The sequence below is a fragment of the Apteryx rowi genome, unplaced genomic scaffold (genome assembly GCF_003343035.1).
Source record: "Apteryx rowi isolate R43461 unplaced genomic scaffold, aptRow1 scaffold_31, whole genome shotgun sequence".
Taxonomy (NCBI): domain Eukaryota; kingdom Metazoa; phylum Chordata; class Aves; order Apterygiformes; family Apterygidae; genus Apteryx; species Apteryx rowi.
Window position 1 is genome coordinate 1,561,293 of NW_020449530.1, and position 23,747 is coordinate 1,585,039.

General features: G+C 40.8%; 1 protein-coding gene across 5 annotated transcripts in view; it reads left to right on the plus strand.

Annotated features, from left to right (window-relative positions):
* Positions 1–23,747, plus strand: part of MICAL3 (microtubule associated monooxygenase, calponin and LIM domain containing 3) — a 134,530-nt gene that overhangs the window by 54,970 nt on the left and 55,813 nt on the right. For 3 of the 5 annotated variants that reach the window (XM_026070337.1, XM_026070339.1, XM_026070338.1), the window contains exons 18-20: positions 8,656–8,842; positions 11,838–11,926; positions 13,079–13,166. In XM_026070337.1, the coding sequence (XP_025926122.1) occupies positions 8,656–8,842; positions 11,838–11,926; positions 13,079–13,166 (364 nt within the window). Of the gene's footprint in view, positions 1–926; positions 1,032–2,731; positions 3,726–7,890; positions 7,999–8,655; positions 8,843–11,837; positions 11,927–13,078; positions 13,167–23,747 lie in introns of those variants that run through there. The other 2 variants (XM_026070343.1, XM_026070340.1) reach the window with 2 other exon arrangements.

Sequence of the window (23,747 nt, forward strand, 5' to 3'; positions counted from 1 at the left end):
TGTAGTTCCTGGTTTATTATTTTTGATCTCTGCAAACATGTTAGCTGAAAGCTGTGTGACATGAATGATAGTCCTGTCCCTCCAACAGCAGGACACAAGCCAGCTCTTTTTTCCATGTCATTAAAGTGCACCATACAACAGGTTAGCAAGATTGATATGAACGACTAGAATAGCAGAGGTATCAAATATTGTGCCTGGGGTCTGTTGACATGACAGTGCAGTATGAACAAGTAGGACAGTGAAAGTTTCAAAAGTAAGACTGGCAACTTCTGTGATGGCTTGATTGTCTTGTGCTTTGCTTCAGCCAGCCAGTCTTGTTAAACATCCTGTCTTTGGTAAGTACCACATTCACTTTTTGTATCCCAACATTCAACTTTCTATATCCCAGCATCATAAAGGAGACTAATTCATTCTTTATGAGAATTGAACTACATTACCATAGAAATGAGTGTTTCTGTGCACAAAGTCTGAGAAACACAGGTATGTCCAGATCTAGATATGTAAAGGAAATCCTTGACAACAAGAACTGTGGTGAAATGGGTACCAAGGACGGACCTCCTTTTGTGTGTGATAAAACTACATCTTTTGATTAGAAATGCTTTTTTTTTTTCTGGATGGTAATGCCAGAGAGAGGCTATGTGCTTGTTTGGTTTTGGCTGCAGCAGTGCTAGGTGGGGATAGTTGTGAATAATGTTTAATTCAGCTGTTTCTTCTTGGCCTTGAAGGCCTAGATTTAGGACTTCATTAGAACAGCAATCCAATACACATTGGAAGTAAAAACAGTCTTCAGTTGGGAGCTTTTCTTTTCTGCATGTGAATTTCATACTTTCTTTTCTGGCTTTGGCCTTGCTTTCAGTTTAATGTCTGTTCCTTTTGGGGCATTTTTGCCTATTTGTTCACTTCCTTCCTCATTCCTTATCTCGCAGAGATCTCCTCGTTTTTTTTCTGATGACCAAGTGCCCGAGAATGTTGAACAAAGGGCATGTCAGCTGGCTGCCCTCCTGGAGCCCAGGCCTACTGTGAGGCATCAGGTGACTACAGCCCTGTCTATTGGGTGTTCTGTGTCAGTTTGTAATTCTGGGTACTGGTGACATCTGGGGTCAGAGGGATAGAAAAATTCCCCCAAATACAGTGACCATTGCTATACACAGTCATAGGGTTAAAAAGACAGTCAAGTCTATTTTGTGTAGTTTTCTGTCCTACTTGCCAGTTCCTAACTTTTTTCTTACTTGACAAATGGCAGCATTTCTGTTTCAAAAAAACTTCAACAAGAAGGTAAAAAACACTCTCCAAGCTTCAGAGTGCATACTGAAAACTAGCTGGACTCCAGATCAAACCATCTCACAGCTGTCTTTACCAGTCAGTTGCTCACGAGTTCTACTTGCTTCTGGAAGCGAGGACATCTGCACTTTCCAAGCACTCCTGGCTCTGAAGTACTGGTTTTGTTTCCATACTTCCTGTATTCTTGCTTCCAACAGGAAAGTTGGCAGCTTGTGCAGGTTTTCTTTGCTTCCAGTGGAAACTTTTGTTTTGTTCTTGTGCTTAATTTTCTCTCCTATATGTCTTCTCTGACATATGGGACCATGCCAGTTTGAACAGTGAATTCTTTAGTTTCTATTTTCTCACCCTATTTATGTTTTCAGTTGAGATCTTCAGCAGCATTTGGCAAATAGGAGAGTGCTTTTGGAAAACACCATCTACATATTTTTTTTTCCAGATTTTATTGTTTTGAGTTAACCATCCAAAATTGATCTGTCTTCTCAAACTCGAATATAAACAGTCCCAGAGTTTTTGCTGGTGGACATAACTTTACCAAGCCACGTCAGAAAGAAATTTATGCGCTGTAGGTCATTTCTGAATTGCTGTTCTTTGGGGACACAGTCTTTGCTGATCATTAAAATCAGTGAAGCTATTCTCCAGGAAGGAAGAGTGAACATCTGCCTGGGTTTGAAATAGGATGTTGGAAATGTAAAAGAAGCCATGAAAGACTGGGTAAGAAGAGTAGTTTAAATGTATTAGTCTCTATTTGTTAATGGATGACACAACTGGCATTGTGCATTTCACTACTCAGTCGAAAGCTGTGCATTTCACTACTCAATTGAAAGGATGACAAAGAAGTTAACATCTAGGCATAGACATTTTCCTCCTACTTTTTGTGTTGCTTTCTAGCATTTTAGAGCTTCTTGTGAAGGTAGAAAAGATTAACAGCATTACATTGCAAAAAAAAGAAATGATTTTTGAGACTGTTTTATTTCTATACAGATACAAAATTAAGGAGGAGAGAGAAACTACAGGGGAGACAGAGAACACAAAGTAGGAAAAAAAGGATAAGGGGGTAGGGCAGAAAGGAGAAAGAGGAAACATGTTGGAACAGTGCAGACGATAGATTATGATGTGGGATTTAAGGAAAGGAAATTTCTTGTTAGAAAAAATAGAGCAATGAGAGAAAGAAAGCTTAGCAAAGTAAGAAAAATTTTCAAAAAAGCAACTTGAGTAAATGTTGATGGTCTTAAGTACAGAATATCTGTGTACAAAATAAACAATTATTACTTTCTGCCTCACTAGGGAAAGAAAGAAGGTGTGATGGGCATTTTTTTCCAAATTTTCCTACAGGAGTCTTTATGAAAGCTTTTGATGGTGGGCAGAAGGGCCTGGGTTTTTGTTTTTATTTTCTCCTGTTTTATCCTCCATAGCCTTGTATGATTGTCTTGATTTTTATTTTATTTTTTAGCCCGAGACTGAACCGTCTCGACGATTCTTTGTTGACCAGTGGGAGCTCTCCCTTAGCCTCCGTTCTTCTAATCGCCCTTCTTCACCCTCATCTGACTCCCTTCGACAGGTAGCATTAGCCTGAGCATTGCAAGGTGCACTCTGCTGTGTCTGCTTGCTCCACCCCAGTCCCACCAGCCAAGGATATACCACAAGAGATGGCTAGTCTTGCAGCGCTTCACCTGCAGAATGCAATGTCTGTGCATCTTCATGCACAAGTGAGAAACCAGAGGCAACCTGTGGCATAGCTAGGTTATTCTCAGCTATAAAGCAGTTTGAAACTGAACACATTTAAGGTTTGATGTAAATGAAAAAGCTTCTGGTAAATCTCATGCTCAAATCAGTTCTTTTCAGTGCTGATAGTCTTCTGGCTTGGATGTAAAGSTTTTTTGTTTTGCTTGCCACTTTTGTTGAGATGTTGAGTCARACTACAGAATGTGTTTGTGCGTATATACTTAAAGGAGAGTATGAAATGAACAAAAAGTACTTTGGCTTTCTAAAAAATCACTAGGAATATGAACTAGTTGCAGTTGCCATACATACAACAAACAACAGGAACTTGATCTGACCTAAGTCTGAAATAGGTTCTTTGCCCACTCTTCAAAATGTTGCAGAACATTGTGTATCTTGAAGGCCTTTGCCCAAGTGAGGAAAGATAAAATGCTTCACTTAAAATCCAGTTTTAAGCCAGATGTGATGTATGAGGGGAGAGGACACAAAACCAAGAACCAAGCATTAAGGATCCAGCAACTTCCTTCTGCACACCAAATAGCTCAGGGTATTGTGAGTTAAGATTGGCATAATCCCTTTTCAAGTACAGAACTTCATATGTGCTGGTAGAAATTTAAAGATCCTGAAACATCTGCAGTTAAGGTTGGCTGGACGTTTCATATCAAAACTTATTCAGTAGAAACGTGGTTTCAACTAAAAGAAAGATTGTATTAAAAGCACCTGCTTCCAAAGGAAATGCTTGATTTATCATTTAAGAAAGCTTGAACTGCCTCAAACGTTTTTGGTCTTCTAGAGGAAAATGGAAAACTCTCGGCCAGATGATTTTGGTTGTCATTTTAGATCAACAGTGGATGAAAGGAAGAAAAGTAAAAATTTCCAGTGGATTCCATTTAAAATATAGTATTTCACAGAATCACAGAATCACAGAATGGTTGAGGTTGGAAGGGACCTCTGGAGATCACCTAGTCCAACCCCCCTGCTCAAGCAGGGTCACCTAGAGCACGTTGCACAGGATCATGTCCAGGTGGCTTTTGAATATCTCCAGAGAAGGAGACTCTACCACCTCTCWGGGCAACCTGTGCCAGTGCTCTGTCACCCTCACAGTGAAAAAGTTTTTCCTCATGTTCAGATGGAACTGTCTGTGTTTCAGTTTGTGCCCGTTGCCTCGCATCCTGTCGCTCAGCACCACTGAAAAGAGTCTGGTCCCATCCTCTTGACACCCTCCCTTCAGATACTTGTACACGTTGATAAGATCTCCTCTCAGCCTTCTCTTCTCCAGGCTAAACAGGCCCAGCTCTCTCAGTCTTTCCTCATAAGAGAGATGCTCCAGTTCCCTCATCATCTTTGTAGCCCTTTGCTGGACTTGCTCCAGTAGTGCCACATCCCTCTTGTACTGGGGAGCCCAGAACTGGACACAGTACTCCAGATGTGGCCTCACCAGGTCTGAGGAGAGGGAGAGAATCACCTCCCTCGACCTGCTGGCAACACTCTTCCTGATGCACCCCAGGATACCATTGGCTTTCTTGGCCACAAGGACACAATGCTGCCTCATGCTTAACTTGGTGTCCACCAGCACTCCCAGGTCCTTCTCCACAGAGCTGCTTTCCAGCAGGTCAACCCCCAACCTGTACTGGTGCATGGGGTTATTTCTCCCYAGGTGCAGGACCCTGCACTTGCCTTTGCTGAACCTCATGAGGTTCCACCTCTCCAGCCTGTCCAGGTCTCTCTGAATGGCAGCACAGCCCTCTGGTGTATCGGCCACTCCTCCCAGTTTTGTATCATCAGCAAACTTGCTGAGGGTGCACTCTGTCCCTTCATCCAGGTCATTGATGAAGAAGTTGAGCAAGACTGGACCCAGTACTGACCCCTGGGGGACACCACTAGCTACAGGCCTCCAACTAGACTCTGCGTCGCTGATCACAACCCTCTGAGCTCTGCCATTCAGCCAGTTCTCAATCCACCTCACTGTCCACTCATCTAACCCACACTTCCTGAGCTTGTCTATGAGGATGTTCTGGGAGATAGTGTCAAAGGCCTTACTGAAGTCAAGGTAGACAACATCCACTGCTCTCCCCTCATCTACCCAGCCAGTCATTCCATCATAGAAGGCTATCAGATTGGTTAGGCATGATTTCCCCTTGGTGAAGCCATGCTGACTACTCCTGATCACCTTCTTTTCCTCCACATGCTTGGAGATGGCTTCCAGGATGAGCTGCTCCATCACCTTTCCAGGGATGGAGGTGAGGCTGACTGGCCTGTAGTTCCCTGGGTCCTCCTTCTTGCCCTTTTTGAAGACTGGGGTGACATTGGCTTTCTTCCAGTCCTCAGGCACCTCTCCTGTCCTCCATGACCTTTCAAAGATGATGGAGAGTGGCTTAGCAATAACGTCCGCCAGCTCCCTCAGCACTCGTGGGTGCATCCCATCGGGGCCCATGGATTTGTGGGTGTCAAGTTTGCTTAAATGATCTCTAACCCACTCCTCCTCCACCAAGGGAAAGTCTTCCTCTCTCCAGACTTTCTCTCTTGCCTCCAGGGTCTGGGGTTCCTGAGGGCTGGCCTGAGCAGGAAGGACTGAAGCAAAGAAGGCATTCAGTAACTCTGCCTTCTCTGCATCCTTCGTCACCAGGGCACCCACCCCATTCAGCAAAGGGCCCACATTTTCCCTAGTCTTCCTCTTGCTGCTGATGTATTTGAAGAAGCCCTTCTTGCTGTCCTTGACATCTCTCGCCAGATTTAATTCCAAACGGGCCTTAGCCTTCCTCGCCGCATCCCTGCATACTCTGACAACGTTCCTATATTCCTCCCAAGTGGCCTGTCCCCCTTTCCACTTTCTGTATACTTCCTTCTTCTGGTTGAGTTTTGCCAGGAGCTCCTTGCTCATCCATGCAGGTCTCCTGCCTCCTTTGCTTGACTTCCTACTCATACGGATGCACCGCTCTTGAGCCTGGAGGAAGTGATGTTTGAATATTAACCAGCTCTCTTGAACACCCCTTCCTTCTAGGGTCCTAACCCATGGGATTCCTCCAAGTAGGTCCCTGAAGAGGCCAAAGTTTGCTCTCCTGAAGTCCAGGGTTGCGATCCTACTTAGTGCCCTGCCTCCTCCTCGCAGGATCCTGAACTCCACCATCTCATGGTCACTGCAGCCAAGGCAGCCCCCAACCTTCACATCTTCCACCAGTCCTTCTTTGTTTGTTAGTAYGAGGTCCAGCAGCACACCTCTCCTTGTTGGCTCCTCCACCACCTGTGTCAAGAAGTTGTCACCAATGCTCTGCAGGACAAGATGTGATATATGACAGTGAGGTCCAACTCTGGACATGTGTATGCACATACACACATGCTAGCTAAGGAAGAATAAGAAACCTTGAAAATTACAAAAGACAAATTACGTGTTATTTCTTGCATATGCAAATACAGTGAGTGCTCTGCATTTTGGGGTGGAGGCAGTGGACATGCCTGGAAGAGCAGTGGGTATAAGTTATTTCTGGGCAGAAATTAAACCCTAGTCACTGCAGTGGCACAGAACTTAAGGAATTAGGACTTCACTAACAGCAGTGATAAGCGATGCCCAAGTGCTCTGTTTTCAAGATCTTTTTCCCAAAAGAATTATCCATTTAGTGGTGGATTTCAGCTTTTTTAGTGCTTCCTGCTGCTCTCGTGTCTGCAAACATGTGAAGATCTTAAACATTGCTAAAAGGCTAATAATCACGTTCATGAAATTACATTGTGTGATTAGTTGTAGAAAATAACTGTTTTGCTTCAAACAAATTCTGCTATATGGGTAAAGGGGTTTCTGAGATATGACTTTAGTCCTTTCCTTCAGAGCAGTGTTATCCTAGGAATTTTACACTTGCCAGAAGCTGGAGTGTGTCTCTGATCCTCATCTGCTGAGAAGACTCCAGCTAGAAACATTCATAATGTTTCTTAGTCTGAAGAAGGAACATTGCTTGGTGTGCTGCCTGCTGCTCTACTGAGACAAATACATGGTGTTTGCAGTATGATTGAGCTAGCATAGCTGTATCCACATAGTTTTCTTAACTATGTAATTACTGCCAAGTGTGATAAGTATTTCCTGTGAAAAGCACTTCCTCTGCTCTTGTACTGACTGAACATGGCTTTGAAACACTCATTTTGTATAATATAAGGTAACAGCCAATCTGCCTAGATTTCTTGGAATATTGGAAGGTTTTTAGCTATCCAAAGTTATGGAGCTTGGCACTATCCATGAGGAAGAAAAGCCTAGGTATAAAGCCATATGCAAAGCTGAACAAGTGTATGTTCCAGATGCATGCAGGTGTGGCTCTAATGCACTGGATGAGGATCTTGCATCTTTTCCCTGTAAATTGAATGCCCTATGTTCTTTTAGCACTGGAAGAAATCATATTTTTGAATCACTGAGTTCCTGAGTTGAGGATTCCTTTCTGTTCTGCAAATGCCCTGCAAATGAATTCTTTCCATTTGCGAAGCACCTACATATACTGTTGTGATCAGCACTTGAAATTAGGCTGTATGATATGTCTTTCACCTGGAACTTAAAGTCTTAACCTGTATTTGGTCTGGTCTTTGAGAAGTGTTCAGGTTTCCAGGTGTAAAAATACCCACAAGCAAAAGAAAACCCCTCTGTTTTCTTCATCATCATGTATTTCCAGAGTACTTACAGAATGCTAGATGCAGACCTTTTTTTTTATTACAGTTGGTACTGGACTGGTGATTACTGATGACGCTAGCTTTGCTGTTACTGCTTCTCACTTCATATTGTCCACTGTCTTGGCATGGTTTGACCTCTCTGCACTTTTTCACCACCTAACCTTTTACCATTTTTGTCATTTTTTTTAATTTGATTTTTTTTCCCTTTTCTCACTTCCCTATTGTTTTATTCCATCCATCTGGTAGAAGTATATAAAGATGTACACAGGCGGAGTGAGCTCATTGGCTGAGCAGATAGCCAATCAGCTTCAAAGGAAAGAGCAACCCAAAACCCTTCTAGACAAGAAGGAACTGGTAAGATGATGTACAGAAGATGATGTGTGTTTGTGATTAGATGTACTGTAGAGCTGATGTATTGTGAGTGTCCAGTTGTTAACTACAGCTGATGGYATCTGTAGTAGCTTTGTAAAAGACTTCATTTCCCTTTCTCCTTCTGTTCTCACTCTCGTCCTCATTTTCCTTGCAAAATGTTTGAATCTAATGTCAACATCCAAGGATTGTGCATACACCTTTGAGAAACTGCTTGTCATATTCATGAAGATGTGTTTGATCCACTGGGGCTAGTATTGCATTATTGTTTTCTAGAGGAGATACCCTTTTTTGATAATGTAGGTCTAAGAATTGTTGTTTGAGGGATTTCTATTGGTTTTGCCTTTCCAATGTATGCCTCCTTTGGGCCATTTATTTCAAGGATAGCATTAATAGTACTTGTGTCCACTCTTCTATCCAGAGCTGTAATTTGCTCCTGACATATATAGGCATGGCATCCTAGGACCTTGTTCCCTGGRCATTAAGGTTAGTTTTTGGTGTCCTGGCTAAAGCTGTGAATTTTGTCAAAGGAACTGCAGCATCCAGATGTTCCAGTATCCACACAGATGAAGAGAAAATGGGACCATGCAATCTTGGTGAGACTGGACACACACAAATCTATTTGTGCCTGTTTCTGTCTAGGGCTCACTTAAAAAGGAGTTCCCCCAAAACGTGGGAGGCAGCGATGTCTGTTACTTCTGCCACAAGCGAGTCTACGTGATGGAAAGGCTGAGTGCTGAAGGCAAGTTCTTCCACCGCAGTTGCTTCAAGTGTGAATACTGTGCCACCACTCTGCGCTTGTCATCTTACGCCTATGATATTGAAGATGGTAAGAGAAATTGCCTTTATGTCAGAATTGTCTTAACAGTCCTGGAAGTCTGTTTAGAGATTTCAGCTCTTTCTTTATTTACAAATTATTTGGTGAGCTGGGAAAGGGAATAACTTCTATTTCAAAGACACCATCTCTCCAAATGTTGAAACTGTATGGATCTGTTCTCCTGTAGCCAGGTCATGCTAGTAGCAAAATAATGGAGCTATAGCTCCTGGAGGGCAAAGAAACAAATAGTATTTGGGGGCTTTAAAAGGGTTTGGAGGCTGATTTTGAAGGCTAGATATGTTACTCTTACTTCAGTATTGTTAAATGAGAAAACTCTTTAGTACAGTGTTTAAAAACATTTAAAAGAATATAACATGTTGGAGACATGCAAACAGCTTTTTTTTTCCCTTGAAGAGATCACAACAGTCCAACTCTGTACATTTATTTTTGACTTAATAGAATAGGAGCTTTATAATCAGGGGCTATGATAATGGCTCATTACAGACTAAGTTCTGTCTATATAGTGAATAGCGGAGCCTGGAAGTTGAGTAGAGGTAAGTGAATGTTATATATACGGAGAAAGTTTTGTTGAAGTAGTTTCTGAAGATTCAGTAGTAACTCTTGTTTTCTATATCTGTTAGACTGAAGAGGAGGGAATATGATTGCAGAATGTGCTGATGGCTCAGTTTACAGAGTCTAGCATGATTAAAGGGAGCTTCAGATATACCTAACAAATCTGAGAAACTGAACAATATGGCAGGAGATGAAACTCTATCCATCATTAACAGTGCAAAGTGTGTATATTGAAAGAAATATAATTTAAAATTACACCTCCGTTAAAGAGTAATCTTCTTTAAAGAGTAGCAGCATTTTGCATTCTTTGAACAGTGGCTGGAAATTTCACATTTTTTGAAGAAAGAATAAAGGAGAAAGTATCTCAGATAAACCTTTATGTATATCAACAGGTATGCCTTTACCTTCCCTCACAGCTGCCATTTATCTTTACTCCTATCTCCATAGGAAAACAGGTAAAAAATGATGTAAAACTAGTGAGAGGTTAGATGGAAAGGATTCTACACCAGATATGATGGAATATTGGGTCTATTTAAGAAGACAAAATATCAGAAAAGTGGTAGAAAATCAATACTTTTCCCCACTTATTGAGGTAAAAATGAAGTAAAATTTACAAACTGACACGACACAGGATGAAACTCCAGAATATTCTGCTGCAGATTAAAGTGTTATAAAATTGATAGATATCTACTGTATGTAGCTATGAAGAATCTCTTTGAAAACACTGGATAGGATAATGACCATAGAAACGTAATTGAGGTGTAATGGGCAAAAAAGAACTAAAATAATGCACATATTGATGATGAACTGTATAGCAATCATGAGTAATGGACTTGTTTGGTCACAAAAAGAGTTGAGGAATCTTAAAATCATCAAACCAGTCTCTCAGTAAGGAATAGAAAGCCCGTTATTACTTGGCCAGAAGGTCAGCAAAGGTGGCTTGTGAGTTTAAGGGGGTCAATGGTAATTTGGAAATCAACATATAAAAGGAGTAGTAACAGCTTCATTAGTAATCAAATCTGGGAAAAAGCATTTTTGGGGCACTGTTGTTATTTTGGACATTCAGAAGTAGTTGAGTATCTGATTATATGTTTAGCAGTAACAAACTGAGCTCTTCTGTCAGCTGTATGGGCAGAAATACTTTTTGCTACCAGCTTTAGTGATTCCCCCTGCCAGCAAGCTTATGTACACAGTTACATTCTGAATGAAGCAATACAAAACTTGGAGTCTCAGCACACCCATAGCATTGATTCTCACGTGCCTAATAGTTTCATGTATATATGAAGCAGACATGTCCTAACAGTAATATGTGCTCTCCTCTCTAGTCTAATCGCTGCTGCTGAAAATTTAGCTTATATTTCATTCTGGGTTTTCTTTGACAGAAAAATAACAAAGCTATACAGACATTGTTACTATTCATCTAGCTGTGTTGACTGATGAGTCAGCATTGTACAGTCAATGCCTGGTTTTAGGTGTTGAAAGTCTGAGAATTTTTATATAAGAGCTTTTTGGTTGTTGCTCTTTTCAGAAATTTTCCCTGAAACAGACAATTTGAGAGAATAGTATTTGGAAAGAGTCAATATTAAGAAATGTTTATTTAAGCAGAGATATCTCAAAAGAGAGTGTTTGGCACTTTCCCTTCATAAACGGAGGCATTAGAGACTACTCTGCTTGTACAAGTCTAGAGAAAGTGGGGGAAGAAGCAAAGATCAGAGTATAGGTTCAAAAAGCATTAGCAAGGTCGTAGGACTAGGATAGCAGTACGGGAGGCTGCATACTGAGCATGGTGATATATAGAGGTACACTGGACGATAACACTGTGCCATCAATTTGCTGCTATTATTATTGTTTGTGTTAGGGAATCACTAGTGTTGTTCTGGCCTCCTTACAGTGTTCACATACTGGTGAAAGCCCATTTAAACTTCTGGGGTGATACTAAATTAGTAGCATCACAAAAGCTCTTAATTGTGAAAATGAATCTTTGGTTGATTGTCCTTTTCACAAGTAGCCACTGTGCATTTTGAGATGGTTCTTTGGGAGTTAACATTGTCCATTCCCACTTTCCTCTGCTGGTTGCATTCATTCTTGCTTTTTCCAAAAGTGCTTCTGCCAGCTTTTCATGTGATGATTTCTTTGTTCCTCACACACTGCCGCATTGTTAGCATGTGATACCACACAAGCTTCACAGCTTTGCTTTGGTGTTTGATAGGACATTAGGCTAAATGGCTGTCAGGCACCCAATGGAAAGGAGCTTGGCTGGAGGGGAAGAGAGGAGGGCTGGAGTTAAACTTTAGAGTGTTTGTCTCCGTGCGTAGTGAATAAACCAGACAGAGCAAAGGGAATGGCAGAAAATAAGCTGCACTGAGATGAACGTTTATATTTTGTTAAACTACTGTGTTCTTGTTGTTAACCTTCTTTATTGTTTCATCTGCAGGTAAATTCTACTGTAAGCCTCACTACTGTTACCGACTCTCTGGTTATGCTCAGAGGAAGAGACCAGCAGTGGCTCCTCTGTCAGGAAAGGTAACTGTTTTCATCTAACATGTCAAGTTAGTACATTTTGATTCTTAACATTAAAAATGGAATATGCTGGGGGGGGGTTCAGAAAGCAGAAAAAATCAAAATTCATCAAATTGTTTTTGTTTGTCATGAGGGCTTGATGTTTTGTAAATTTTATTTAAGAGCTGCCCCTATAATTACTACTTTTCTTTTCCTGGTTGTTGCTATAAAATAATATATTGCACTCTTCAGAATAGGATTTTGATTTGCTTTCTTGTTAAACTAAAATACTTACTGAGTCCATGCAAAGACTAAAGGCATTGTGTTAACAGTTTCGGTTTTGCTTTGTTTCTTTAATGGTTTTCCTTAAGATGAAGCAAATGGTTTTCATTTCTTTTGGGACATGCAGTTCCAACTCACTTGCAGAGGCCATAAAGAAGACCTGCTTTCTTTTCTGAAGGTTAGCTGTGTATTAGTGGAAAACTATATGGAAAAAGAGGATATGATTTTCCTTTATTATCATTATAGGAGCATTTGTGCTTTAAACATAGGACCAAGACATACTGTGTAATACAGAAAGGTCTCCCTGCTTTTGCCTTTACAGTCCAAGACATATTAGACATAATTTCTCTCCTCATCCCCATTTTCAGCATTTTTGCGTACCCTGTCTGAGCAAACTACATAGTCTCTTTGCATTCAAGTTCTGTTAAGCTTGCATGCAGCTGTCCTTCCTGCTTAGATTGTATTTTCTTTTGTGGTCATGATTGTCTTTCTGCCCTTTTCTCTGATTTTATCACTACAAGCTAAAGCTGTACTCTGTTTGGAAGGGTACGGGTTCCGTCCCAGTATTGTTGCCACACTTTCTGCAAAAAATAAAGACCGAAAGTGGAACTTGTTTTATCTCCCAGATGGAGAGACTTCAGGGATCTCACTGCTTTGACTTTCTTGGATATCCAGATTGTTTGTCAGAGCTTTAGTCAATCCATAAATTAAGATGGAACATGTTTGGTTCAGACTGTGCCTATGCAATGATTAAGGGCTGTCTTAATTGTCAGAGGGATATATTCCTAGTTCAATGTGTTCAGCACTTATTGCCTCACATGAAGGAAAAAAAAGAGTATTTTTGAGTCATTTTCAGTTTTAATCTGAATTTAATTTTTTGCCCCACTTTTATAGGATACCAAAGGACCTCTGCAGGACGCCATGGCAAGTGATGGGAATGGAGGAGCAAATTCCATCTCCGCCTCAGCAGAGAGGACCCCAGGTAGCTCTGCTTCCTTCTTTGGCAGGGTGGTGCAGTACTCTCTCGGCCTCTTTGACAGAGTTAGGGTGGCAAGCCAGCGCCTGCAAAGCACAGTTTCCTCGACTGGGCACCATATAGCCCAGAACCCTTTGGACTCTTTTTTCATGTGTCAGCTGATAGCTTTTGGGGTTCCCTTTCTCTATGTCCAGTCAGAAGTTCTTGTGCAGATCCTAGGGGAATTCTGTGGGCAGCCTTCTGACCAGTAAGAATTAATGTGACCCAACTTTGTAAGCTGTGTAACTCCTGTGATTTTTGGGTGCTGTGTGAATTTTGGGTGTTTTGTGAAAGTCTCAATATATTATTTTGCACTGTGGCTTTGGGGCCTAGATGTTCTCAGTCCTTTCAGGGACATTATCTGAAATAATTTCAGGAAAACACAGATACTCTGGTAAGGGTCTCCTCTGAGTGGGCCCAGTTAAAGACACTTAGTCTGTAATGTCTGCACTGCAGTGTTAGTGAAGTTAAAAGTCTTTCTGATGAACTGGAATAACTCACAAACTGAATTTCTGTGTTCACCTGAGTTCTGGGTGTTGTTTCTCATTCTCCTGAGCTTTTCTTCATTAATCTGGTACTGGAATGGGAAAGATCCTGTTACCTCTGGGTTGTGTCTCCTGTAGAATTCTGGGTGTCTCTGACATCTAATGGGATCGGATTCCTTAAACTCCTTGAATTTCATGGTGCTGGCAGGTCCTGGTGCTCTCCCCTCACTGCCAGAATTTGTGCTGCTCCTGGCCATGGCTTTGGGAATTGGGTGGTGAATGTGTGTCTTACTGTGAAGTATATTTGGCTTTTAACTTAAAATTCTAATTCCTTCTAACATGGGAGACATGTCTGTGCTACAAATGCTCATTGGCCTGGCCCCTAAATTTTCATTTAGTGATGTTGGAAAAAGGAAGAGATTTGATTTCTAGTATCTGTCTGGAATGCTGTGGAAAAAATAAATCAGTTGCTTTTAGGAGAGAGAACATACTGGATAGCAACGCTTTGAGAAAAGAGTGTCCTCACAGTGCTAGTTGAGAAAAAACCTTACCAGCATACAGGCAGATAAAAATCATGCTTTTATTTGACTTTGTATATTATTCTTACAAGTGTTTCTAAGATTGTAACTGAATGTAATCAGACAGAAATTTATTTTACTGTGTGCAGTTGATTCTTGAAGCATAGTTACTTAGATAGTTTGCTCTTGTTTGTGTGAGATTTCCATATGGCAGAATGGAGGGGAAAAAAAAACATAGTGAAAAATGACATTTGTAAAATGCTAATTGTAGCTGAGATGTCATATTCTTTGTGAAGTAGGTTCTAAGTATATCTTAAAACTCCTGGGAATCAATTAAGAAATGAGAGGAAGTACTGGCTAAATGCAATGCACTTGAAAAGCAACCTGCAGTTTCATTAACTGCGGGTCAGTTCTCTGTTAGCCAGCTTAACAGTCGTGCCCTGTAGCCACCTATCTTTAGTTCCTGTTCTTGCTGAGTAGGTCAGGTCATCTGTGATGTGTTTACAGTTCTGTATTTTTTTTGGGGGGGGGGGRGGGGGGACAGAAAAAAGAAAAAAGTTAACTTTTGAATTACTGTGCTTGATATTACAGTGGAATAATAGGATGTTATTCCTGAATAACGAAAGGAAGGCTATAAGATTACATGTCTATGTAACTACTGACTCTGAATAATCTTTGTGTATACCTTCTTTCAATTTATTAAATTGTATGTGTTAGAGACTCTAGACATTCTGCTTGCACTGTAGAGTAGACCAATATCTTAAGCACAAACCTGCTTGAATTGGAGATAGAGGCAGAGCCCTATTTCCAAGCCTCCACTTCACCCATCTGATGGACTCACCAAATACCAGTTGTCTGTCTGAAACTGTTTAACTTCCTTTGAGGCAAGTGCCATGAAATTCAGCTCTACCAGTTTCAGACCCTGAAGTCTGAATCAATTTCAGTAGCGAGGTAAATGTTGATTTAGCCTAGATGTGGAGTGTAAGCTGCCTCTAAAAGGAAAGTAGAAGAAAAGTGTAAAATGCACAGGTTTGGTATTTCATGGAGATGTAAAAGATAGCTTAGAAGGCAGAAGAAAGTTGTACAACAGGAACGTCAATCAGAGGGAATATACAAGACAAACCCCCCCCGCTGTTCTTAAGTTTTATACCCTCTGAGTTAAATTCAGTCCTGAGTTAGCAAAGTGCTTGTTCAGTGGGCATTTGAGGATTTGTGAAAGGCACATGCAATACCAAGTGAATGTAAATTGCATGGGTTCTCCCCTTACAGTCGGTACCTCTTTCTCTCTGCCACTCAGTTTAACATCTTTTGTAGCCAGTTTAGAGCTTAAACTATATGCAAACCCAAAATAACATTCAGCAGGTGTGGTCAGCTGAGGTAAGATGGGTCACAACAAGCACTTTCTTGTGGGATGTTACTAACCTGATTGGCATGTGTTAACTTTGCTTAACAGGTCAGTCCCTCAGTGTGTAGCCACAGTCTTGGTTGGTGTTAAATGTGTTTTGTCTATCCCTTGTAATGTAATCGCTGTAGTTGTAGGGCACAATCTGTGATATGCAAGTTGAGATTTTTTAGCAATCAGCTGGAATCACCATTATGTGAAGGTTTTGTCTGGTTTTCCAAGGAGCCTGTATGGCATCTTCTGTGATGGTTACAAGGGATGTTTAAAGGCAGGTTTTATTCAAACTGGCTTTTGCAGAACAGATCAACCATTCAGCTGGGGAAGTAGTAATAAGCTTTTGAGCGATGCCATTCTCTCCTGGGAAGGGAAGCTGGGGAATGCTGTTACTATGCTTTTGGTCCTACTGAACTGTGGCATGCTTGTGGTAGATTCTGTAACCCTTCTCTGTACTTGTCTGTCTGTCTGTTTCTCTCTCTTTCGCACTTGCCTTTGTGCCAAAATTGCTGCTATTGCCAAGGGAAAAAAATCTTGCTTTTCAAGTGTCTCTCTCTTTGATAATCTGTAACCACTGTCTTGGATTTTTTGAATATTATTTACAGTATTTTATATGGTTTGAATGTGCTTTTAATGCAAATGCTGTTTTTCTGTTTGTTCTAAAGGTCTGTAAGAACATATTTCTGAACTTTGAGCTCTTTTTTGACAGATGGACTTGGAACAGTCTTTATCCATATCAGGTTTATGATAATGCTTCTTGGGGTGAGTTTGGGCAGTGATGTTTTGTTGTAAGATGTTTCCCATTCCAGGCTTATGTTCTCGCAGCAATACATTTCCCTCCCTGCTGACAGTAGGGAGTTCAGAAAGGAAGGACCTGCTAGGGAAACTCGTACTTTAAAACGTACAACAGTAAAAGGCAAGTCATGAGATTTTTGCAATATTTACTTGTGAAAGCTAGTAGTTACAGTGAAAGATTTAAGAAACCGAATGTAAGCCATAGTATGCAAAATTGAAAAATGCAATGCAAAAGAGGCATTAGATATCCTGCTATAAAATCACAAAAATATATAGTGTATATGCAATAGGTGTGCAATATGAAAAGTTTAAAATCCTCCTATGGATGTGCCTTAAGTGCTTTCAGTGAGCAATGCTCTGAGCAAAACTGTTTGTGGTAGACTCTTAATATGTAGTGTGCTGTATAGCAAGCAAAGGTTGTCTTTACAGAGAGGAAGTTCTTTTGCTGACTTTTAGGGTTAGGAAAAGGTGACTGTTCCTCTACATTGCATGCCCATAAAGTTAAATTTTGCGARCCACATTTTCAGAAGGATCTTACTGTGTGTACAGTTTTCATGAATCTTTCTGAATACATGCATTATTATTTGCACACAGTTCTACTTCTGTGTTATGCAGTGCAAATAAAGTTTATATATTTCTATATATAAATAGGCTTCTTGCTCATAAACTTCGCCCTTTTACAATTCTGCATACATTGTGCATGCCTTACTTGTGAACATGATTCAGCTAGAAGCAATACTGTTTGCTCATGCAGACAAACATATCTTCATGGAATCTGCCACTCAGTCACTTCTTTTCATGTTTGTTCACATTTGTTTTTTGTTCTTGTTTTAATTTGGTGTGTTTTAAGCATTAAATTACAGAAGATAGAGCAAGCTCCAATTTTGTGACAGTGCTCTGTATGTGGTGCCTTCATTTTAAACTACCAAACATGAAAATTGCTTACCCACGCATTTATACAGAAATCCATATTTCAGGATGCAATACCATATTGGGAGGAAAGGTAGTTCCTCTACTGCTGTGCCTTGAAGGTTGTCTTTTCTGTTTGGAGGAACAGTGGTGGTGTCTTCTGCAGACATACACATTATACTGAACCCTTTTATGGGGTTTCATGCAGCTCCAGAGAGATGTAATGCAAAATTTATTTCTTTGTGCTGGAAAATTTAAGATATAAACTCAAGAGCCAGGCCCTGTATTTTTGGAAGCTGAGGAAAGTGCGTGGATTGCACGATTAGAACCAAGTCTCGGTGCCCAGTGAATCATCACTCAATAACGAGCCAGGAAACTCTCATAGGATATGTGCTTGACTGTTCCCAGTCCATCGTGTTCCTTGTCAGTGTTCTTATCAGGATTTGGGTAGCTTTGGGGTGGAAGAAGGGAGAATGCTAAAAGAGCAGCACGTTGAAGACCAGAAAATTTGGAAAGGCAAAGGCATGACTGAGTGGTTATTTGCTCTAATGTGTGGGAATGCAGCTGACCCAATAGAGCTGCACTGAAAAACCATAAAAGCTTTGGGGACTGAGGAAGGATATATACAATAGCGGAGTCTATAGCTGTGCTCCTAACTGGATCCTGCTAAGAACACCTTTCTCTGGGAGTTGCAGGGCTCCCAATTCCATCTTTTTCTCTAGCTTTCAGACCTGTAGACTTGTTCCACTGAAATATTTGTTTGTTGTTTGTATGTGTATATTCTGAAGGGTGATATGAATTTTTCTGGGCACTTTCAAGAGCTGCACTAGATGTTTTTGTGTCTTAGAAAAATAATACTAAGTTTGTATAAAAGAGTTGGATTTTTTTAATTGTCTGGGAGCATTAAAACATCTGTATTTTCGAAAAGCAAAATCTGAGAAATGACCATTTGGGGGAATTTAAGTTTCCCTGAGAGAAAAGGAGGGCGTTTGCATAAAAAAAGCTCGGTGACAATTAATGTTCAAGTAAGATGATTAGTGCTCAGAAACGCTTCATGTCTCCATTATATAGTCTCTTCAAAGATTTTGATTTATGCAGTTGTTTTTAAGCTGTTTTTGTTTTGGGTGTGTGTCTCTTTAAATTATGTAATACTTGGTTTTCCTGTTGCTGTGAAATCAATACACTATTTGTTCAAATGTTTTGAAACGTTCAAGGGAATAAATTCCAAACAATCTTCAGGTTTCTGAGTTTTTCTTTGTCATCCCCCTTTTCAAAAACCTCCACTAGCTCCAGGTCAGGAACGGTGCGGGGGATAAGTTTTGGGGGAGAGTGAACTGAATAGATCTAGCAAGTTAAAATATTCTTTCAGAAGAAGTTTTGGGGAGCTCCGTGGCACGTGCCATGTGTAAGTGCAAAGTACTACAGAGACTTCTGGAGGGGGCAGCTCCGCTATGGCAAGTGATAGATCTGGTAACTTTTCAGGCTACTTCTGCATCTCTTTTTTTTTTTTTTTTTTTTTTCTGCGATGTTGTGGTTTGCTCAGTGTGCAGGATGTACTGCACAGAGGCGGATGGCATTACACATTTCTGTAGAAAAGCTGTTAAGGACCCCGATACCAAACATTTGGCTGCTTTGGCAAAATCTGCTTTGGACAGATGTACTGTCAGAGTTGTGTCTTTGCTGACTTTTGTTGATTTGAGAGGTTGATTTGTGCCTTGCTAAAGGCCGAAGTTCCCTGTGGCACTCCGTAAACAAGGCAGTGAAACAAATTTGTGAGGGGAGAGGAAGAACAGGAACAAGCGTAAGTCAACGTTCAGGGACAGGGAAGCATAACCTTCACATCTATTGTGACAGGTAAGCTTTCTGGTAGGATTTTTTTTCTATTGTTTGTATAGCAGCAACTACGACACTGGTATGTTTAGGTGTGAGGGTAAGGCGTGTAACTAAATTTGGAGCCCTGTAGCCAAATCCTGTCTTACGTTCTAGCCGCATGGCGCTCTCCTCTTGTGAGAATGGCACGTGAGGACATGCCCTCCTTTCCTCAAGACTCACCAACACATGAAGCTGGGTCAGGGTGTTGAGCTGCATTTTGTCATTCTCAAAGATGCATCGGATTAGTCTACATTAAAGCAACATTCCATCCATGCCTTCTCTCGCCTGCTTCTCACATGCTTCGTACTGCACTGTTGACAACTAAAAGCTTATAATAGCAGATGACTTTTGAGACTCTAATCGTGAATGATGTATCTTGTCTTTTGGGTTGATTCAGCCAGATTAGTTACGTTTAAATAGTAAATCACAGAATTGCAAGAGGAAACCAATTCTGCTTTATATAGGATCCCCCTCTTTGGAGGAAAGTAATCACTTTATGCCTTTTAAATTGCCCTTTATTTTTCTTTACTGCTGTCAGTAGTCCTGATTTTGAAGCTAAAATGGGCCTTCAGTTCTGAAAAGGAGCCATCACTGTTCAGTGTAAAACTTTATGTGCTCCTGCATGAACTGGAAATGTCATTTTGATGCACCACTGGAACAGCCTCCACTGTTCTGCATCAGGAAACCTGTTAACTTTACAAGTACTTATCTGCTCTCCAGAATCAAATATTTGCTTTAGGAATTTTTTAAAAAGGGTGGGCAGAGGGGTTATTTTCTGAACCTATTACAGTGAAATCAGATTTACTGTAGCAGTGTAGGAGATGCTGTTTTTAGCTAGAAATTGTAGAAAACAAATATCATGTAATGGGAGAACTCCCAGGGACTCTCATCTCTCTCTGTGAAGCCTACACAGATCTCTCACACTCTCCGTTTCTGTGCTTATGCTTCTTGTCTAGTCTAATGACTTCTGGTGTGCTCTTACTAAAGTGTACGTGAGGAGTTGAGCTCTGTATCTTACCCCACTAGACACAAGAGGGCTGTTAGCAGGGAACTCCTTCCATGACCCAGCCACTCAACAGTCATGTTTTGTTAAAGCTCCCCTAGTTTTGTTCATGAAACAAAACTGAATCTTTTTCAAGTGCTCCTTTAGTCACTGCTACCCTTCCTCCTCCCTCCTGTTCCATCCTAAGATATCTACTTTAAAATATCTCAAATACCATTCTTTTTAAACTTTCAAGGTTTGGGCCTGACAGTGTTCTTACTGAGTGTACATGCTTCTTTGCCTACGGTTCTGTAAAGAGAACACATTGATTTTTCAGAATACCCTGTCCTGGAATCTCGACTCACAGATCTGTCCTTCAGGTGTATCTGTCACTTTTGATGGTATTCAACATTACTTAGACCTTGCAGCTTGTATTAAACAGATTAGATATTATCTTCATCTCACAGATAAAGAAAGTGAGGTATCACATACTTTTTTGCAGTTATTGTTCTCACTTTTAGTTGCCAAAGAAATGATCCACAGGAAATCTTATGCAGATGCTAACTACCTTCTAATTATTCATCCCAGAACTGAATCTGAAGGACCAAACTTCACTATACAAATAGTATTTTCTTAAGGACAATTTTAAAAAGCAAGATGTCATATTTAAGTTTGTAAATCACTTTAAACCTGTAAGGGAAAGATGTCTTTGATGTACTAAATCTGTGGAAATTGTGGATTTTTGTGTCTTTGAAAACCAGATGACTTCCACTGAAGGTGGGCTGAATTGCCCTTAACAGAGGTTTGGAAGCTTCATTCTAAGATTTGAGCTTTCAGAACTGTCCTTAAGTTGCTGTGTGCCATGAATCCCAAAGCAACTTGCTTCATTAGATAGATTTTGTTTTTTCCAAGAGGGACATTTGCATAAACCATTTTCTTTGCTACACACATTACTAGGATAGTGTAGAAGTCCTAGCATGGACAAGCTGTTTCAAATTTTAGACATACTAAGCTGCCTCATCAGATATGGGAGAAAGCAAAATAACTGTTGCATACAGTTCTTTTCCTCTAATATCCTGTAACAGTGATGAGAAGACATAAGTTATTTTTAAAATGATAAAGTGAGATCATGGGTTTTCTGAGTAAATGTCTATGTATGTGTACACCAATTAAAACAAGCCAGTGATAGTTTTACCACCTGCTTGTGGACAGGAACATAAAATACTAAGATGCGTAGTTTGTAATGTATCTTAAAATATGTCACGGAAACAAGGGGAGAAAAACAAACTTTAAAAAAACAAGCAGAAATGATCTGAAGAGTAGGAATGGAAACCATAAAATCAAGATCTAACATTTTCTCCTGCTTCTATGAAGTATATTTATGGAGAAAGGTGGAGTAGTGGTTGCTGAGCTGATCCTGGTGACGTAGAGCTTTGACCTTCCAAACAAAACAGGGCAGATGCTCTTTAAGGATGAGATGGCACTTCTATGCTCAGTTTAGTTGCTTACATCTTCTCTCAGAAATGTATGTTTAGTCTGACATTTCTTATGTTTGCTGTCATCCCAGAATTCTGTGTTTTCTTTTTTTGGAAAATTTTGCAACTGTCCTTTCTGCTGTTATAGAAGTTTATCTGACAGCTTGGGGGTAGAACTGTTTAAAAATAGGATTTTTTTTTACCCAAGGTGTTTCAAATGCTTTCAGGCTTGGGTAACTTGCTGATTTAAAACATCAAAATTGATGTGTAAGTCATCTTTAATCAGTAACGTGTCTTTTGGAAGCTTTGTTTTTAGAACTGTGGTAGATTTTGGATATACCTAGCTATATACTTATGTAATGGAACTTTCTTAGTTTCAGAAAAATTCCCACTAAGGTGTGAAGCTCTGGCTGGGTTTGAATATTCATTTGCTTTACAAATTATACAAGAATATGTGGGATAAATGGAGATAATAGGGAGGATCTGCAACAGAAAGAGGGAGCCAGGTGTCTATGCTGCTTGGAGCATATAGAGCTTTCCCTTAGGACAAGTGTACCCCCATATATTTTCCTGTAACTGCCAACCTCAGCTTTCAGCCTGTTTCATTTGCAGCACTTAATAATTTGAAACAAATGATAGAAATCAAGGAATGACACAGCTAGTGTCCAAATAAATTCTGAGATCCATTAATTATGGATAAATTGCAATGGAGGAGACAATGGTTAGCTCAGTAGTTGAAAGAAGATATCCATACAATCATGACTTATTACTGAATTTGAAGGCTGTATTTTGCATCTGATAATAATTTGGACAGGAAGCAGAGATCACCTGATGTTCCAGACTATTTTCTTATGTATGATAAAATTTCTGTTGCTGATTGTTTGTTCTTCAGTGATCAAAACAATTTCCAAAATCAGAGGTGGAATTGGAAGTACTGATTTCTATAAAAAGTAAGCATTATATGTATTAATAGATTCCTGTAGYATTTTTGGATGGAAATGACCTTGGTTCAGCTTTTTGCTAGAATGTGTTACTTGCACAGGAGGAATCAGCAGCGCAGAGTCTAGCTAGCGGTGTCCCCCAGGGGTCAGGACTGGGTCCAGTCTTGTTCAGCTTCTTCATCAATGACCTGGATGAAGGGACAGAGTGCACCCTCAGCAAGTTTGCCGACGATACAAAGCTGGGAGGAGTGGCTGATACCCCAGAGGGCTGTGCTGCCATTCAGAGAGACCTGGGCAGGCTGGAGAGGTGGAACCTCATGAGGTTCAGCAAAGGCAAGTGCAGGGTCCTGCACCTGGGGAGGAATAACCCCATGCACCAGTACAGGTTGGGGGTTGACCTGCTGGAAAGCAGCTCTGCGGAGAAGGACCTGGGAGTGCTGGTGGACACCAAGTTAAGCATGAGGCAGCAATGTGCCCTTGTGGCCAAGAAGGCCAATGGTATCCTGGGGTGCATCAGGAAGAGTGTTGCCAGCAGGTCAAGGGAGGTGATTCTCCCCCTCTCCTCAGACCTGGTGAGGCCACATCTAGAGTACTGTGTCCAGTTCTGGGCTCCCCAGTACAAGAGGGATGTGGCACTACTGGAGCAAGTCCAGCAAAGGGCTACAAAGATGATGAGGGGACTGGAGCATCTCTCTTATGAGGAAAGACTGAGAGAGCTGGGCCTGTTTAGCCTGGAGAAGAGAAGGCTGAGAGGGGATCTTATCAACGTGTTCAAGTATCTAAAGGGAGGGTGTCGAGAGGATGGGACCAGACTCTTTTCAGTGGTGCCCAGTGACAGGACACAAGGCAATGGGCACAAACTGAAACACAGGAAGTTCCATCTGAATATGAGGAAAAACTTTGTCACTGTGAGGGTGACAGAGCACTGGAACAGGTTGCCCAGAGAGGTTGTGGAGTCTCCTTCTCTGGAGATATTCAAAAGCCACCTGGACATGATCCTGTGCAACGTGCTCTAGGTGACCCTGCTTGAGCAGGGGGGTTGGACTAGGTGATCTCCAGAGGTCCCTTCCAACCTCAACCATTCTGTGATTCTGTGATTCTGTGAATCGTATGTCTGATACCTCTTGGTGAAATAAAAGGTTCCAGAGGGCTGCTGAACATGAGCTTAAAAATCT